The 19,091-nt window shown below is 40.9% G+C and overlaps 2 protein-coding genes across 7 annotated transcripts in view; one reads left to right on the plus strand and one right to left on the minus strand.

Annotated features, from left to right (window-relative positions):
• Positions 1-990: 990 nt before the first annotated feature.
• Positions 991-8,315, plus strand: LOC144000367 (olfactory receptor 1496-like). Its single transcript, XM_077494166.1, has 2 exons — positions 991-1,168; positions 7,009-8,315. Exons 1-2 carry the CDS (start codon positions 1,039-1,041, stop codon positions 7,968-7,970), a joined length of 1,092 nt encoding a protein of 363 aa, XP_077350292.1. The 5' UTR covers positions 991-1,038; the 3' UTR covers positions 7,971-8,315.
• A 5,997-nt stretch (positions 8,316-14,312) lies between these two features.
• LOC144000365 (uncharacterized) overlaps positions 14,313-19,091 on the minus strand; it is a 68,836-nt gene continuing 64,057 nt past the window's right edge. For all 6 annotated transcript variants that reach the window (XM_077494164.1, XM_077494165.1, XM_077494163.1 and 3 more), the window contains one exon: positions 14,313-17,668. In XM_077494164.1, coding sequence (XP_077350290.1) covers positions 16,539-17,668 — 1,130 coding nt within the window. In that variant the 3' untranslated portion in view covers positions 14,313-16,538. The remainder of the gene's footprint in view (positions 17,669-19,091) is intronic.

The following is a 19,091-nucleotide window of genomic DNA, read 5'->3' on the forward strand; positions in this document are numbered from 1 at the left end:
GAACTAAGGAGCCAAGCCCAACCCCTGAATAAAAAACCCTACACCATAATCCTCCCTCCACCAAACTTTACACTTGGCACAATGCAGTCAGGCAAGTACTATTCTCCTGGCACCAGCCAAAAACCAGATGCGTCCATCAGATTGCCAGACAGAGAAGCGTAATTCATCACTCCAGAGAATACGTCTCCACTGCTCTAGAGTCCAGTGCCGGCATGCTTTGCACCACTGCAACCAATGCTTTGCATTGCACTTGGTGATGTAAGACTTGGATGCAGCTGCTCGGCCATGGAAACCCATTCCATAAACCCATTCCATGACGCACTATTGTTGTGCTAAACTGAAGGCCACTCAGGGTTTGCAGGTCTGTAGCTATTGACTCTGCAGACAGTTGGTGGCTTCCGAGCACTATGAGATTCAGCATGTTATGACCCCCGCTCTGTCATTTTATGTGGCCCACCACTTTGTGTTTGAGTTGCTGTAGTTCCCAGTTGCTTCCACTTTTTTATAATACCACTAACAGTTGACCATGGAATATTAAGTGGCAAGGAAATTTCACGGATGGACTTATTGCACAGGTGGCAACCAATCACGGTACCACGCCTGAAATCACTGAGCTCCTGAGAGCGACCCGTTCTTTTACAAACGGTTGTAGAAGCCGTCTGCATGCCGAGGGGCTTGATTTGATACACCTGTGGCCACGGAAGTGATTGGACCACCTGAATCCAATGATTTGGAGGGGTGCCCCAATACTTTTGGCAATATAGTGTATATTGTATCATAGGATTACAATAGATACTATGTTCTCTCTTTTACTTTCAGTTAGATATTTTCTCTTTATTGGATTAATTATTATCTCCCCAAATACCTATTAGAAGTTGTCTTTCTGAGGGATCTGGAGTGAAATACACACGGGGCATTTCTGTTGATTATTCTGGAGATAATTTACATCAGCTCCCTGAGTCATTCCACACACCTTGAAGGTATATCTACCGGACGTGGTATATCTACCAGACTTCAGACGTGCATTTCATTCCCTAAATGGGAATTATCTGCTACAAGAAAAAAAAAATACATTTTCAGCATATTGAAGAACACAATATTCTCATCCATGTGAAAATTGTATCTTTTATTTATTTTACTTCCCAGCTTCTTAATTATACTGTTGTTGGTTAGTGTTTTATACATCTGATCCATTAAATGTATATAATGTTTCTTAAATGTATATAACTAACTGTTTTTTCATAGATGGTAATTTTAACAGTTCTCACATTGTTCATACCTAACGTCTATTATTGGGGTTCCGTGTGCCTGTGTGTTAATGTGTTTTATGGTTATATATGTGATATTATCCCACAATTCATTTCATTTTTATTTTTATTTTTTTTTGTTATTTATTTATTTTATTTTTGTAATCTTTACTTCAAAAGCATTAGAGTTCTGGGGGTCCCAACAACTTACAATGTTGCAGTTCAGACCTAAAGTGTGTGTCGAGGAAAAAAATAAAAATAAAAATCTTTAACCCTTCAACTGCCCTGCAATACAAAAAAAAATACCTCTTGCTCTTCCAGACATGCACTCAACTGACAACAGTATTTTTGTGAACTGAAATCACAAGCAATAGACCTCACCCCTGTCCGGAATTTTATTTTATTTTTTACAATTATAGATCCCCTTTGTATATCTCCACAAAATGACAGGAGGTGTTTTTTTTTTTTTTTTAAGTCCAAGATGAGATCTTGGATTGACTGATCACTATCAGAAAGAGGGAACCCTGCAGGAAGCGTGCACAGGAAACAGGACCAGGGTGGACACATTTGGTGGACTTTTCCACTTATCCAGAGGTATTGGAAGGCAGTTACTGATACAATTTCTATAATACAAAAAAGATTAAATAAAATTTGAACCCTGGTCTATGTTATTTCACTGTTCAGAAGTATCAATAAGCTCTTTATTGGGAAAGCCTGCTGCTGGGAGAAAAGGCTGACTGCTGACAGAACACTAAAAAGTTTCCCTTCATTTTTTCACAGCCGTTTATGGTTTTCACTGAACATTTTTAGCACCTCATCCTTTAATTTTATACCTACAGTATCAATAGGTAGATACAGGAGTTCAATGACTCCACATTTATTGAATGCTGCAAAATCTCTGATCCCTTTGTATTGGAGACAACGCATTGTACCCACTGTAGTCCAATGGTTATGAAAGGTAGATGATCTATGTTTCTTAGAAGAGTTAACAAACATAGCTAAAGATGCTACTGGGCAACATTTAAAAATATGGGCAACATTTAAAAATATTTATAATACAAAAAGATGAAATAAAATTTGAACCCTGGTTCAGCAGTATCAATAGACTCTCTATTGGGGAAGCCTGGTGCTGGGTGAACAGGCTGACTTCTGACAGAACACTAAAAAGTTTCATCTCAAAGGGGTGAGTGGAGTGGAATTGTGCTGACAGTGGAATCAATTTAGTATTCCAAAAACGCTTTGTGACTATCCTGTAAAAAGGGGTCAGACATCTCTGGTGAGTGGCCACCTTTCCATTGACCAGTTGTGGTGGAAGAACTAGAAGTCAAATCTCTGACCATTCTGCTTTGGTGTTGGGATTATATCACTTATGGACTATTTGCTTGCTACTTATGTATATTTGTGTAATTTAACAGTGTTGGATGATCATGATATTGTATACCCTCCCCCCCAATTTTTTTAAAGCCATTTTTTATTTCACTGTTCAGAAGTATCAATAAGCTCTTTATTGGGAAAGCCTGCTGCTGGGAGAAAAGGCTGACTGCTGACAGAACACTAAAAAGTTTCCCTTCATTTTTTCACAGCCGTTTATGGTTTTCACTGAACTTTTTTAGCACCTTATCCTTTAATTTTATACCTACAGTATCAATAGGTAGATACAGGAGTTCAATGACTCCACATTTATTGAATGCTGCAAAATCTCTGATCCCTTTGTATTGGAGACAATGCATTGTACCCACGGTAGTCCAGTGGTTATGAAAGGTAGATGATCTATGTTTCGTAGAAGAGTTTACATACATAGCTAAAGATGCTACTGAGCAACATTTAAAAATATGGGCAACATTTAAAAATATCTATAATACAAAAAGATTAAATAAAATTTGAACCCTGGTTCAGCAGTATCAATAGGCTCTCTATTGGGGAAGCCTGCTGCTGGGTGAAAAGGCTGACTTCTGACAGAACACTAAAAAGTTTAATCTCAAAGAGGCCAGTGGAGAGGAATTGTGCTGGCAGTGCAATCAATTTAGTATTCCAAAAGTGCTTTTTGACCATCCTGTAAAAAAAGGGGTCAAACATCTCTGGTGAGTGGCCACCTTCCCATTGAGCACTCGTGGTGGAAGAACTAGAAGTCAAATCTCTGAGCATTCTGCTTTGGTGTTGGGATTATATCACTTATGGACTATTCACTTGCTATTTATGTATATTTGTGTAATTTAACAGTGTTGGATGATCATGATATTGTATAACCCCCCCCCAATTTTTTTAAAGCCATTTATGGTTTTCACTGAACTTTTTTAGCACATTATCCTTTAATTTTATACCTACAGTATCAATAGGTAGATACAGAAGTTTAATTACTCCACATTTATTGAATGCTGCAAAATCTCTGATCCCTTTGTATTGGAGACAATGCATTGTACCCACGGTAGTCCAATGGTTATGAAAGGTAGATGATCTATGTTTCTTAGAAGAGTTAACATACATAGCTAGAGATGCCACTAAGCAACATTTAAAAATATGGGCAACATTTAAAAATATCTATAATACAAAAAGATTAAATAAAATTTGAACCCTGGTTCAGCAGTATCAATAGGCTCTCTATTGGGGAAGCCTGCTGCTGGGTGAAAAGGCTGACTTCTGACAGAACACTAAAAAGTTTCATCTCAAAGAGGCCAGTGGAGAGGAATTGTGCTGGCAGTGCAATCAATTTAGTATTCCAAAAGTGCTTTTTGACCATCCTGTAAAAAAAAGGGGTCAAACATCTCTGGTGAGTGGCCACCTTCCCATTGAGCACTCGTGGTGGAAGAACTAGAAGTCAAATCTCTGAGCATTCTGCTTTGGTGTTGGGATTAGATCACTTATGGACTTTTAGCTTGCTATCTATGTATATGTGTGTCATTTAACAGTGTTGGATGATCATTACATTGTATCCCCCCCCCCCCCCCAAAAAAAAATTTTTCACTGTTCAGCAGTATCAATAGGCTCTTTATTGGGAAAGCCTGCTGCTGGGAGAAAAGGCTGACTGCTGACAGAACACTAAAAAGTTTCCCTTCATTTTTTCACAGCCATTTATGGTTTTCACTGAACATTTTTAGCACCTCATCCTTTAATTTTATACCTACAGTATCAATAGGTAGTTCAATGACTCCACATTCATTGAATTACTACAAAATCTCTGATCCCTTTGTATTGAAGACAACGCATTGTAGCCACGGTAGTCCAATGGTTATGAAAGGTAGATGATCTGTTTCTTAGAAGAGTTAACATACGTAGCTAGGGATGCTACTGAGCAACATTTAAAAATATGGGCATGTTGGCATGAGTTAAAAAAATACAGCCTCATATAGTAATACTGTCTAAGAGTTTCTTTTTTTTTTTCTTTCTTTCTTTCTTTTTTTTTTAAATACTTAAGTAAATTTATGTAATGTAAAAGTTGTATTGGAATGAAATAGACAGATGAGCACCTGATCTACCCTCCTCCCCCCTTTTTCTTTCCTTTCTTTATTTCTTCTTCCTTTTTTTTTTTTTTTTTTTTTTAATAATATAAAAATACTGTGTATTTCCGGGGATTTAGTACTATATGATCTTATTTGCAGTTATGTTTGTTTTGTTTTAAGGGTTTACAAAAACGTTGATCGGTAATTGAATAACATAGGTCGATTTTAAGCTGGCCTGCCGTATAACGTCGGTACTTACTAAATACCATTGTTATGGCAGCAGAAAGCTGCCATATCCCCAGTATTTTTAAAAACAGAAGACAGTCCTCTTTCAGACAAAAGTGGTCTCAACGGAAGATTTGCCACATGATCTCTTTAATTGGCGGTGGGACACCCACTTCCCGTCGCGCACCGACGACAAATCCGGTAGATCAGGTGCTTTCTATGTTCTTTAGAAATTTGAAAACGATTCTAATTTGAAAAGTACTCGAAGACTATTAGAACTCTGAAATTGAAGTCTGAAATGAAAATGAAAAAAAATGAAATGAAAGAAATTAAGTCAGAAATTTTTGGTTTTCATTATTTCGGATTCGTTTAAATGCGGTACTATTCTAATTCGGAAATTCAAATACATTTACAAAAATAAAAACTTCATCCGAATTTTAATTTGGAATGAAACGAACCGCACATGCCTAAATCAGGGATTTTTATTGCTATCATATATTGCATAGGGTAAAAAAATGTAATTTATTAGCTGAATACAGAGGAACAATTCATGAAATACATCATCCATTCTTATGGTCATGGAAAAAAAAAACCTTAATGCAAAAGAGCTGACAAAAACATTATAAATAAAATCTATATACATAATGGACATAATTCCAAAAAGATAATAAATACATAACATATGCAAAAGAAAGTAAAGGGATAATTCATATGAAATGATAGATGGTCTGCCAGACTTGTCAAAGGCAACCTGGGAAACTCTATGCGTTTCATGGTCCTTGACCACTCATCAGGAGTTGGGTGCAAAAATATACTATACATGTAAATGCACAGAGATTATGTGTTAGTATGACATATATCTCTAAAGAGGGGGAAAAAAGGTACTGGACAGGGAGTCTGTACTCACAAGTAAGGTGTATAATCATGCTTGGCTGATATAGTAGGGGTAGAGCCCCGAATGTAATTTGTCCATGCCAGAGATGAGGTGGGCAAGGCTTCATTTCTGGCATGCATGCCACGGGTTGGACTACCCTTGCCTCTCCCTCTCCAGAATGGTGTTGCGCATGACATTGGCAAGAGACCGGCCACATTGGCAAGAGACCCGCCCTACATCAGGGGGGCATATAAGCAAGAACCAGATCCGCAGGCCATTCCCATGTGTTACACACTAGAGAGGCACCAAACATACCCCACTTCATGGAATCATATATGGTAGTCACCAAGTAAGCTAGACCATATGCTTTTTTTGGATTTTCTAACGTGGGTTTTACTTTTTTGTTTATTTACCACTTACACAACTTCTCATCCCCTTCATTTTTTCCCATTAGAACATTTTTAGATTAGACGCGGTCACTACTTTCACTACACATGGGAATATGGTATGGCGGTCTGTCCTGCTGCTTGTCCGCTTGGTTTGGGCGTGCCATCCTGCCTCAGCCTGGTTGGAAAAATTACATCCGATGCTCTGCCCCCCCCATATCAGCCAAGCATGGTTATACTGCTTACTGTTGAGTACAGACCCACTAAATTACATCCAAGGCTCCATTCCCCCTATATCAGCCAAGCGTGGTTATACTGCTTACTGTTGAGTACAGACCCACTGTCCAGTACCTTTTTTTCTCCCTCTTTAGGGATATATTGCATACTAACACATAATCTCTGTGCATTTACATTTATAGTATTGCACCAAACTCATGATGAGTGGTGAAGAGTCATGAAACGCGTAGATTTTCCCAGGGTGCCTTTGACAAATCTGGCAGACCATTTATCATTTTATATGAATTGGCCGATTACTTTCTTTATACTTTTGCATATCTTCTGTATGTATTATCTATTTGGAATCATCTCCATTATGTGTATGTATAGATTTTACATACTGTTTATGTTTATGTCTTTTGCATTAAAGTTTTTTTTTTTTCCATGACCATTAGAATAAATGATGCATTTCATGAATTGTTCCTTTTTTCTTCCCTGTTTTTATAGATGTACATTGGGTTGGGACGTTTGTCCTTGTGGTTGTGCCAGGTCACATTCTATGTATTGCTCAAATTAGTAATAACTAAGTTTAAGTAAAATGTGTTTTTTTTTATTTATTGAAGACATGGAAGAATTTGGACTCCACCGTTTGCCGGACAATCAGAACAAGTCATTGGCTATTAAGTTCTTTGTTGTGGGGTTCAGGATCCACCAAAGCTACAGACTTACCCTCTTCCACTTGTTCACGGTCACCTACGCCATTACTGTAACTTGCAACCTCTTGATCATCTTGTTGGTGTTTTTCTCGAAACTTTCCCGTTCTCCTATGTATGTGCTCCTCTCCAATCTGTCACTGTCGGAGATCTTGCTCACCACCACCACTGTTCCCTCCATGCTCCACATCTTACTTAGAAACGGCACTTATTTTTCTCTTATTGGCTGCCTCACACAGTTTTTCCTATGTGGTGTGTTTCTAGCCACAGAAAGTTTTCTCCTCGCAGCAATGTCCTATGATAGGTTTCTGGCCATCTGCAAACCTCTTCATTACACAATGATTATGGGTTCTGGATTGTGTATTTGTCTGATCGTTGTCTGCTGGGCCACGTCAACCCTGGTTATGTCCATTGCTTTAAGTTTTGTGACAACTTTGAGTTTTTGTAGAGACAATATTATTGACCATTTGTATTGTGACCTTATTCCAATATTGAAGCTGTCTTGCTCTGACACTTCCACTGTAGAATTGGCTATGTCTTCTCTTTCACCTGCACCCACTTTGTTCCCTCTCCTTGTGATCATTTCTACTTATGGGTTCATCATCCGAGCCATCACTAGGATCTCATCATCCAAGGGAAAAAAGAAAGCCTTCTCCACCTGTAGCTCCCACCTGGGAGTCGTGTCTACATACTATACCACCATAATGTTGGCCTATATGGTTCCTACTGGTCATTCCGTGACAATGAACAAAAGTCTATCACTGCTTTATATGGTTATCACCTCACTAGTGAACCCCTTTATTTACACCCTGAGAAACCAAGAGATCAATGCCGCTATAAGACAAATCTTGACATCCATATCCATATTCTAAAAGTTGTTAGTCAATTTAAAGGGAAATTAGATCAACCCTTATCGAAAAGATAAGTTTGCCTTTTGTAACATGTTACATTTTAAGCCCGTACACCCGATTGGAAATTTGGCCAGCGAAAGACCGATGAGAGCTTTTGGTCGGAAAATGCGATTGTGTGTACGCTCCACTGGACTTTTGCTGGCGGAATTTCGGGCAGCAAAAGATTGAGAGCATGTTCTCAATTTTTTCGGTTGGAAAAAGTTCCGATCAGAAATTCCGATCGTCTGTACAAATTCCGACGCGCAAAATTCCTACGCATGCTCGGAAACAGTTTGACGCATGCTTGGAAGCATTGAACTTAATTTTCTCTGCTCATCGTAGTGTTGTACGTCACTGCGTTCTTGATGGTCGAAAGTTCAGAGAACTTTTGTGTAACCGTGTGTATGCAAGCCAGCTTGAGCGAAATCCCATCGGAATTCCGTTGGGAAAACCATCAGAGCTTTTTCCCACCAAAATTCGTATCGTGTGTACGGGGCTTCACACCCATGAAATAGGAATCAATGAAAAAAAGAAAATTTGTTGTTTGGAATAATAATTAAAAAAAAAGTTTGTAAAAAATATTTTTTTAATGAGCAGTTATTTAATGATGCTTAAAATGAAACAAACACAATTCCTTTAAATATAGTGCTGGGGGGTCCCCTTAGTCTGCCTGTAAAGTGGCACATTTGTACTGTGTATAGAACCTGCTGCAGCAAAAGGAAAAAAATGACATTTTCCCTGCAAGCTTTCTTTATTTGGTAAATAACAGTTTGGAGAACCAGTCTGTATGATGAGGCCACTATGTAGTGCACAGGGAACAAGGTTAGAGATTTTTGGGATGAAGTCTGGCGTCTCTTTTGCAGACTTTGGATAACAGGATTAACAGGTGCAGAAAAATTGAGCTTTGGGTGTCGGTGGCGCCTTCCTACCGTAACCCTATAGAGGTACTAACAGGTGTAACATGTAACATGTTACTGGTGCACCAGCCCCCAATCCCCCTGCACCCCCGATCTGACAGCTAGTGGGGGATCTTCTCCCTCCCATTAGCTGTCACAATCTGCAGAAAACGCAACCGTGTGGGCCTCCTCCCACCTGGCTTCATCATCTATTCACAGTGTTCTGTGAATCAGAAAACTACAAGGTGTGTCAACCTTTTGCTGCTGACATCTTGTAGTTCTCAATGAACCACCACAGCACTGTTGAGTACTGTGGTAGTTCATTGAGTCTTCCTGTCATTGTTTTCTAGCAGAGATGATTACTAGCGTCCCCCAGTATTTCCTACGGGAGAAGATTCATAGTGCCCCTCATGTTTCCTAGTTAAAATTCCTAATGTTCTCCATGTTTCCTAGAGCAGAAGATTATTAGTGTCCCCCCAACATTTCCTAGTTGAGAAGATTTCCGAGTGTCCCCTATGTTTCCTAGAGGAGAAAATTCTTAGTGTCCCCTGTAATAATATGCCCAAACCATTGTGACTGATATGCTTTGATATGCTTTGATATGCTTTGATATGCTCTGTCTTTTCGATATACGAGATAGCTTAAATCTGCAACTATAAAATAATGCTTAGAAAAATGCTTGCACAAGCACTGTGCTTTATATATATCATTGTGGGTTGGTTTGTCTTTTCCTGTTCTCTGTTCTGTAGGCCATAGGACAGGATGCATGACTTATGACTCATAACCAGATGGCCCGTTGACCTGTGTTAACTCATGATAATGTATCTTAAAAGGTCACTGACTTGTATAACCATATAACTATATATTTCTATACAAATACATAATTAACTAACCACTCCCCCCTCCCCTCTTTCTATTGGTATGTTGAACCATATATAAGCTGTAACACACCTAATAAAGGCAGACATTTTACGAATTCACAACCTGCCTCTTGTTTCAGTCGGTGTCTCCAGATATCTGAGGGCCCTGTTGTTGTACCTAATAGATGGGTGGTTGTCCAGAATACCTACTATTTCCTTTCATGTCTCATACTGTTTTCTAGTGGAAAAGATTTCCAACGTCCCCCAGGATTTCCCAGTGTCCCCCATGTTTCCTGTGTTCCCCATATTTCCTAGTGTCCTCCATTGTTTCCTAGAGGAGAAGACTACTAGTATCCCCAACATTCCCTAGCGGAGAAGATTTCAAGTGTCCTCTGGGTTTCAGAGAGATTATTCCTCCTGACCCAAAGACTGCTTGTGTCCCTGGCTTCCTGTAAAGACTCCAAGTGAACCTTATACTCCTAGTGTTTTCCCTTCCGAAAAAAAAAACTCATAGTGTCCCCAATATTCCTGTCTGGATTCCCATTGCTAGTGTCTGATAGCATCTCCCAGTGTTCCTGTGTGATTCTGTACCCCCTGTGTTCTCAATGTCTTCCAACCTGTTCCTGGTGACATGCAGTATGTTTCTGCTTGCGAGCCGCATGCTCGCACCTGTTTTGTACTTTTAGCATTCCAGTGTATTTGCGCCTCTGATTTCCATTACCAGCTTTCAGCCTTCCTAAATCTCTGGATTCCACTGGGAGTTTCTGTATCATCACCTGTGTCTGCAGTCTGCTTTAGTGCCCCCCTCCAGTGTATTTCTACTTGTGTTTCCTGTCTGTTGTCCCTGTGCACCTCTACCTGCTTCTAGAGATTCCTGTTTGTCTATTTGCATTGCTACTTACCATGTGTGTCTCTGTGCACCTGTTCCCGGTGTTTTTGTGTTTGCATGCAAACTCGTCAGCTTGGGCTGTACTCCTTATTATCCTGTGATTGCTGTGCCTTAGTGCTGCATGGGATTCTTACCTTCTTATCATCCCTTAGTTTCTCCAGTAGCTGCTTGCTTGGGAGAGTCGGAGAACTGCAACTTGGGGATAGCCTCCAACCTTCTGGACCTCTGTAGAAGAACAGGTGTTTCCTTTATCTCTGTGCCTTGGCCCTGTGAAGGGCCCATACCTTTGTTGCATGTGTGGGCAGGCTGGGTTTCTCCTCTCAGTAACAGTAGGTATCCTTATTGACTCCTTGTGCACCCCAACTGTATCCTGGGTACCTGCATACCCTGGGACCCTGTACAATTCTATGCATCTCATACATATTGTTCCCTCTGTGTTCCTGTAAGCTCAGCATCCAACTGCTGTTAAGTTACTCGTCTCCTTGTGAGACCAGCACCCCAGTGATGTGAGTAGTCTATGTCCTGCTTGTCTGTAAGACTAGCACCCAGCGCTGCATTATACTCCCATCATTCCTGTAAATTGTGACCTATAATGTGACCTATAATAAGGCTTACCTGTAGGTAAAACGAATATCTCCTAAACTTGTACGGATTAGGAGATATTCCCCTCGCAATGACTGCAACGGCTCATACGCACCGGGGATTCTCGGCTGAAAGTCCAGCAGACGCCGGACCCTGCCGGGAAGAAAACTCCCGGGAGCCAGAGCCGCGATACCCGGAAGACCGAGTGAGATGCCGGCGCCTCGTTCTAAGGTAAGTATTTCAAAATGAGCTAGTATGCGGTGCATACTAGCTCATTATGCCTTTTCCTTTACAGGCAGCTTTACTCCCGCTTTAAGAGAAAATCAAGACATTTTGTCAAAATTTGCTGTGCAGTGAAATGCCCCGGAATCAGTGGAGGACTGGGTTGGGGGGGGGGGGGGGGCATTTGTCCACTAGATTAGTACTAATAAGAAATGATGGTCTGGTGGCTCCAAGAAGAGAACCATCACCATTTAAAGATATTTAGTGAATATGTTATTGTGGACAAAAATTAATATAGTGATCTCATATTCTAAATAGGGATAACAGATTCTTGTGAAAAATTGTTATGGTGATATTAAATGAATGCCCAAAAAGATGCTCTCAGCAGTGACCAATACTTGGCGACAGCTTGTGATAAATCCACAGTTGAAGTGACTTTGCTGGATAAATCCCACCACCAAGTGAAGTGCGCGCTTACCAGCTGTAAGATGTTTGTTGCCTATGGCTATTACCCAGCCACGGCCTTTTCTTCAGTTGGTTTCAGTGCATAATCTGGTTGTCACATCTGTGGGAGGGTCCTCTGGTCTGAGCTGTTTCCGCACACAAATCCTCCACTGGCAACCAATAGCGTTGCAAAAAATTGATGGTGCAAATTGGCTCAAATAAAGAGAAATAAGATGGCCATAGGTAAAACCCGTAGGACATTTATTGATATAAAAAAACAAACACCGTAGGCGTATAAAAACAGGAACAATAAGTATTTACGATGAAACGCGTCAGTGGAGCGACGTACTGACATCACCGTGCGCTACGTCCATTGTTTTTAAGCACAGGCGTGTATACTGCAGCCAGCCGGCCGCAGTTTTTACTTATTGTTCCTGTTTTTATACGCCTACTGCATGAATATCTTTATGGTTTAGTTTGGAGTGCAACCTTTTTTTATTTCAATTTTCAAACTATAGGCACTGTAATCCAGCCCAAATCACATATTACTTACTGTTTAATGAAACTTAAGAAAACTTGTTTTCAGGGGTAAGGCAACACCATCTTAAGTATTGTTTTCTGAGTCCACAGTGGAGTGTATTTCCGCCCTTACATTGAGCACTGCCTGTACTGTTAAGCAACCTTCCTTCGCAATCCAAAGTTTCTATGGCAACCCTGCTTCCCTGCTCATAGCTGACTTGTTTTATTTCATAGAATTTACTTGTGCTGATTATCTACTGTTTGCCTTTGTCAGTCTTATCAGCTTCAGCTGACAAGACTGCAGTAATGCTGTCTGATGCCCTGGTTTACAATCCATGTGATGTCACATGGTCACATGTGGTGTAGTAGGAAGCTCTGAGTGATTATGCAGTCTCTTGGGATTTCAGTGTTGTGCCATAGGAAGTCCTGATAACAGTCAGACAAGCACACAGAGTGTGCCGTAAATCAGGGAAGATATGGGCATGCTCAGTGACGTCATTCTAAAGAACAAAAAGGATTATAACAATACTAAGCAAGTAAGGAGATATCTACAAGCAGTGTTCATTAGGGTTTTTTTTATGCTGATTTACATAGGACAAAGTTATGGGGGAGAGTTTACAACCACTTTAAAGAGGAAGTAAACCCTCTCTTTAAAAAAAACAAAAAAAAAAACACCCTGTAGGGCAAAGGCATAATGAGCTAGTATGCATAGCATACTAGCTCATTATGAATGACTTACCTGAGATCGAAGTACCCAACCCACCCTCATTCACCTCCTCCGTCGCTGACATGTTGACTCTGTGTGACATCCTGGTATCACTGCTTCGGCGCTGTGACTGGCTGGAGCAGAGATGACTTCACTCACCGGTGCCGCCACTAACGGCATGATCGCCATTAGAAACAGCACGCTAAGTGCGCCTGCGCCTGATGTCTACGGCGCATGCGCCGTAGACATCAATGATGCTTTTTCTGCAAATATCTCCTAAACCTTTTAGGTTTGGGAGATATTTCTTGCACCTACAGGTAAGCCTTAATATAGGCTTACCTGTAGGTTAAAGTGGGTGTAATCGGTTTACAGACACTTTAAAGCTCTTGGTCAAACTTCAGTAGTGTTATCCCTGGTACTGCCAGGTTAGTATCAATAAGAAATGTTGGGCCGGTGCCTTCAAGTGGAGAACCATCGCCATTTAGACATTGATCAATGCAGGATCTTCTGTCAGTGACACAGTGAGCATTTAAAGCTCTTGTTCAAACTTCAGTAGCTGTAGCCTCACCAGCTCCCAACAATGTAGCCTACTATTTCCAATCAATAAATGTTTGCTTGCTTCCATTCATTTGGGAGTCGGGACACAGACACAGTCCTCCGCCGACACTGTGCCTCTGACACTATGTGCGAACGGAGCGGCGGCTGCCTGCTGATGCTGAGACTTAATTGCTTGTTGTAGAGAGAAGAGAGAAGGAACACCAGTGGCCGAGCGCCCCTAGGCAGCAGAATGCCCTAGGCGGCTACCTAGTTTGCCTAGTGGTAGCACCGGCCCTGTAGGCAAGGTACTTATCACTCAGCCTGTGCTGCTCTTTCTACTGTAATCCTTTATTCCCCTTAGCATGTTCAAGATCTTGTCCCGCTTCCCTATCCTCACCCAATACCCTTGCACAATTTTATTATTTAGCTTGTGAATTCTTTGAGTTGTAATTTCTGTATTGTATTTGGCTGCTGTTGCGTTGCACTCGGCTCCAATATTTGCCGCATTGCTGTCTTCTGGTCGATCTCTCGCAAAACAAACATTTTAATATCACCCAACGCCTGACGTCTCTGTTTCTCTCTTATGGTTCCTTATGCTTCCCAGCCTGCCCAGATCATTCATATGATATTCCAGCTATGGATTCCTGACAACTGTGACATAAAAAAAACTGGGGGGATCCTTTATATATTTGTATATCATATATGTAATATAACCATACAATTATGGCGACACAAAAAATTATCAAATAAACCTTGCAGTTCCATTTCAATATGATGTAAGCAATGCAAAATATACGTCAGTCTTTCTTCGATGACACGAATGAGGAAGACGAGCAACTGCTAAAAGTTCAACTAAAAGGTTTTTCAAAAGTTTCAAAATGCTAGCTTATCATGTCTAAATGAATTAGAAAATAATGTGTTATTTACATTTCCTACACTTTACAGTACAATTAAGCACCATGAACTATATAAATCTATAATTTCAGGCTAAGTGGATCTTTAAAATACCAATATAGGTTGCTAACATATTCTTGTTACCATTCAGGCATGAACTCAGCACTCCAGATGGCAATGGTGGGAAATGTTCCATGTTGTGTCCAGAGAGGCACGGATTAATGGAGGGCCGGCCATGACCATGGTGACTAAGGGACACCATGGGTTAAGAGCTCAGTAGAGGGTTAGGAGGCTGGCTCACAGGATAGTTTTCTAGAGGAAGGGGAGGAGCCTTATAAAGGGAGTGGGAGGAGCTGTGTTCACTTGCGGGAAGGAATCGGTAAGAGGAGGCAGTTTTCCCACCCTCCCTCCGTAGGTAAGGTGTGTTGATTTTGATGTGGTGTTTTCACTTTCTTTTGTTTTGCTTCAGATATCGTCTGAAGGTCGTCATGACAGCGGAGTGTGGTCTTCAGAGCGGGCGGTGTTTCTGGTGGTCTTTGGCGGTTGACGGTAAATCAGAGGCGATCTGAAGGTGTGGGGGGGGGCTCATCAATAGTATCGGCCCCTCCGTTGTATTCCAGAACGGTGGATGGAATACTGGTATGTTTTCACTGCTGGAAGTTGTCTCCGACCGGCCACAGGTGGAGGCCTGGTAAAGTTATAAATGGGTTCCCGCAGTGCGTTTTGGTAGAGTTATGGGTCACCGTCAGAGATCACCAGACTGGGCATGTTATGGTTGGTTATGTTAATGTTGTATATATATATTTATTATTTATTTATATATATATATATATATATATATATATATATATATATATATATTTTGTTTGGAGTGATATTAAGTTGTTAATAAAGGCTGTTGTGGCCATTTTACTCCAAAGAAAGGTGTGGTCTCATCTGTTAAATGGGAAGGAAAATGGGGGGGGTTACAATACTGGTGTAACTGGGGTTATTCGAGAAAGGGGAACATTTAGTCTACACTAGACATGTGCAAAAGGAAAAAATTCATTTAGTTTCGTTTCGTTTTAATTCGTTAATTCATTAATTTAGTTTAGTTATATTCGTTAACTTCCTTAAATGTGTTTTCGGATTTAGTTTAGTTTTCTACCGAATTCGAAAAATCGGCCACATTCGAAAATATTTCAACCAAATTCGAAAATATTTCTACCGAATTCGAAATGATTTCAACATGATTCGACATTATTTCAACCACTTTCGAAAATATTTTGTGACCCGAATTTAGGGCCATGTATCTCATGGTCACTTGGTGCTAGAAACTCCAAATTTGGATATGTTGTAATGCTTGTACTATTGTGTTTGCATACCAAATTTGGGGTTTCTACCTATAAGTGACCCCGAGATATGTGGCCCCAAAATCGGGTCGCAAAATGTTATTCTCTGCTCTAATAACTAATAACATTTTGCGACCCAATTTTGGGGCCACATATCTCGGGGTCACTTATAGATAGAAACCCCAAATTTGGTATGCAAACACAATAGTACAAGCACTACAACATATCCAAATTTGGAGTTTCTAGCACCAAGTGACCATGAGATACATGGCCCTAAAGTCGGGTCACAAAATAATTTCGAATGTGGTTGAAATAATTTCGAATGCAGTTGAAATAATTTCGAATGCAGTTGAAATAATTTCGAATGCAGTTGAAATAATTTCGAATGTGGTTGAAATAATTTCAAATCATGTCGAATTCATTCGAATTTATTAGTTATATTTCTTTCGTATTTGTTGAAATTTGTTATTTTTTTATTTGGACATTCGGATGCATCCGAATGTCCGAAAGATGCAAAATTCGGCCGAATTTTGATTCGTTACGAAACGAATTGCACAAGCCTAGTCTACACTGGTCAAGTGCTGGGCTGTAACAAAATGGAGATAAAGCATTCAGAATACCGGTGTTGACAGATCCAAGCCGCCCCTTCAAGCTTATTTTGTTATTGGCATCATATTGATCTAATATCCTCAGTTTTACGGAGCAGAGAGTCCACTAATTCTTCATACTCTTTTAGCTTGGAGGATTGTTCCTTTACTGTCTGTCTATATTTATCCAGTTCTTGTCTCTGATTGTCTGTTGTGTATTCCAAATGTTTTAACCTGCTCTCCAGTTCAGCTATCCTCTGCCACAAGTCCTCTATGGTGGAATGGCTTTCCAATGTCTCGGGCTCACTGGTATTATGTGCATCCAGACCTCCATCTTGTTCATGCTTCGTATCTTCACTTGTCCATTTCTTGGCTCCACGTCGTTTTCTGAGAGGTCCTTGTAAAGCCTCTGATGTCTCCTGATCTTGAGGTTTCTCCCGTAGGTTTTGGATCTCAGCACGAAGCTTCATTATCGCCTTCTCCTTTTTTTGTATTATCTCCTCTAGCGTTCCAGATGGATGTTCTTTTCTTCCTTCTTGTGTTTTGTCAACGAGCCTATCTCTGTTGTCCTTCAACTCCTCTATGAACTTGTCTTTCCCCTCTATTGTCTTCTGCTTCTCCTCACTTTGTAGACGATACACTTCCTTTCTCAGGTTGAGTATTACAATGTCTTTTTCTTTAAGCTCTTCCGCTTGGGTGTGAGTTTTACTTAACAGTTGTTGGATTTCACTTTGCGGGTTCTGCGCTGCTCTTCGGAAACGCCGCCACGAGTCATTCAATTCACTGAGCTGTGCAAAAAACGCCGATCCTGTGTCATTCAGGACTCTTAGCCTATTGTCCATCCAACTATCTTTGTCTGTGGTGTCATCAGATATATTGATGGCTTCTTGCTCCTCAAAACTGTTTTTCTTCTTTAAAGAAGAAGAAGGTTCATGGTCATAAGCACATGGATTGTAATTAGGGCGCTTTCGGGAAGTATAGATATCCGAGAAGAGTGAATCTGTGTTATATCTTGCTCCACGTGGTTTGCGTCGGGTGGCTCCTCTTAAATGGTGAAGGGCAGATCCATCATCATCATCATCATTATCAGTCAGAATCGACTCATCATAAGTGTTCTGTGGTGGTCCTTGACGTTGTTCGACTTCTTGTGCTCCTATATACTGCAATGCAGACACAGGACTGAGCTTCATTGTACGGCTTTCATCAACACCAACTAAAAATGAGAAAAAAGAAAAAAACAATTGTGAAAACTAGAGGAAAGTACATATGGAATCCTTAACCAATTGCCAACAAGCTGCCGCAGTTGTACTGCGGCAGAATGGTGCGACTGGGCGAAATGATGTTATGTTACGACGCTTCGCCCTCTGGCCACTAGGGGTGGGCGCATGCCCCCTGCTCGCCCATAAAGCCGATGTGAGTGCCCGTCGGTCCCGATCATCACCGTGCTCCCGCGATCGCTCAGGGCACCCAGAGAACCGGCATCTCTGAGTTTCCGGTTCTCTGAAGGGAGAAGTGACAGATCGTCTGTTCATATATTCCCCTACACAGCCCCCACCCCCCCCCCACTTCAGTTAGTACAGTTAGAACACACACTAGGGAACACAATTAACCCCTTGATCGCCCCCTGGTGTTAACCCCTTCACTGCCAGTGTCATTTATACAGTAATCAATGCATTTTTATATAGCACTGATTGCTGTAAAAATGACAATGGTCCCAAAAATGGAGCTGATGTGAGTGCCCGGCGGTCGCTCAGGGACCCTGGAGAACCGGGATCTCTGAGTTTCCGGTTCTCTGAGGGTAGAAGTGACAGATCGTCTGTTCATATCTTCCCCTACACAGTCCCCCCTCCCCCCTTCAGTTAGTACAGTTAGAACACACACTAGGGAACACAATTAACCCCTTGATCGCCCCCTAGTGTTAACCCCTTCACTGTCAGTGACATTTATACAGTAATCAATGCATTTTTATATAGCACTGATTGCTGTAAAAATGACAATGGTCCCAAAAATGTGTCAAAGTTGTCTGATCTGTCCGCCATAATGTTGCAGTCCCGATAAAAATTGCAGATCGCCGCCATTACTAGTAATGGCCCCCAGTTAGTACAGTTAGAACACACACTAGGGAACACAATTAACCCCTTGATCGCTCCCTACTGTTAACCCCTTCACTGCCAGTGTCATTTATACAGTAATCAATGCATTTTTATATAGCACTGATTGCTGTAAAAATTACAATGGTCCCAAAAATGTAAAAGTTCTCCGATCTGTCCGCCATAATAATGCAGTCCTGATAAAAATCAAAGATCGCCGCCATTACTAGTAAAAAAAAAATGCTCGTGACCGGTGGCCATGATGACCTCTGGCCATGAGCGATAGCGGGCATGAGAGACAGAACAGGGACGTGTGCGTGTGTGTAAACACATACATTCCAGTTCTGTGAGGATAGAAGAGAGAGATCATGACTTCCTACAAGCTGGGAACCACAATCTCTCATCTACTATAGTTAGTCCCATCCCCCACAGTTGATCGCCCCCTAGTGTTAACCCCTTCCCTGCCAGTGACACTTATACAGTATTTATTGTATTTTTATAGCACTGATCGCTGTATAATTGTCAATCGACCCAAAAATTTTTCAA

Source organism: Lithobates pipiens, unplaced genomic scaffold (genome assembly GCF_037356315.1).
Source record: "Lithobates pipiens isolate NorthernLeopardFrog02 unplaced genomic scaffold, aLitPip1_a1.2 Scaffold_22, whole genome shotgun sequence".
NCBI lineage: Eukaryota > Metazoa > Chordata > Amphibia > Anura > Ranidae > Lithobates > Lithobates pipiens.

Excerpts from the sequence above, each read along its gene's own strand:
- LOC144000367 (XM_077494166.1), top strand. The coding sequence starts at position 1,039 with ATGGGAATTATCTGCTACAAGAAAAAAAAAATACATTTTCAGCATATT. Across the intron at positions 1,169-7,008 it reads TCTTAATTATACTGTTGTTG|ACATGGAAGAATTTGGACTC; the intron begins GTTAGTGTTTTA and ends TATTTATTGAAG.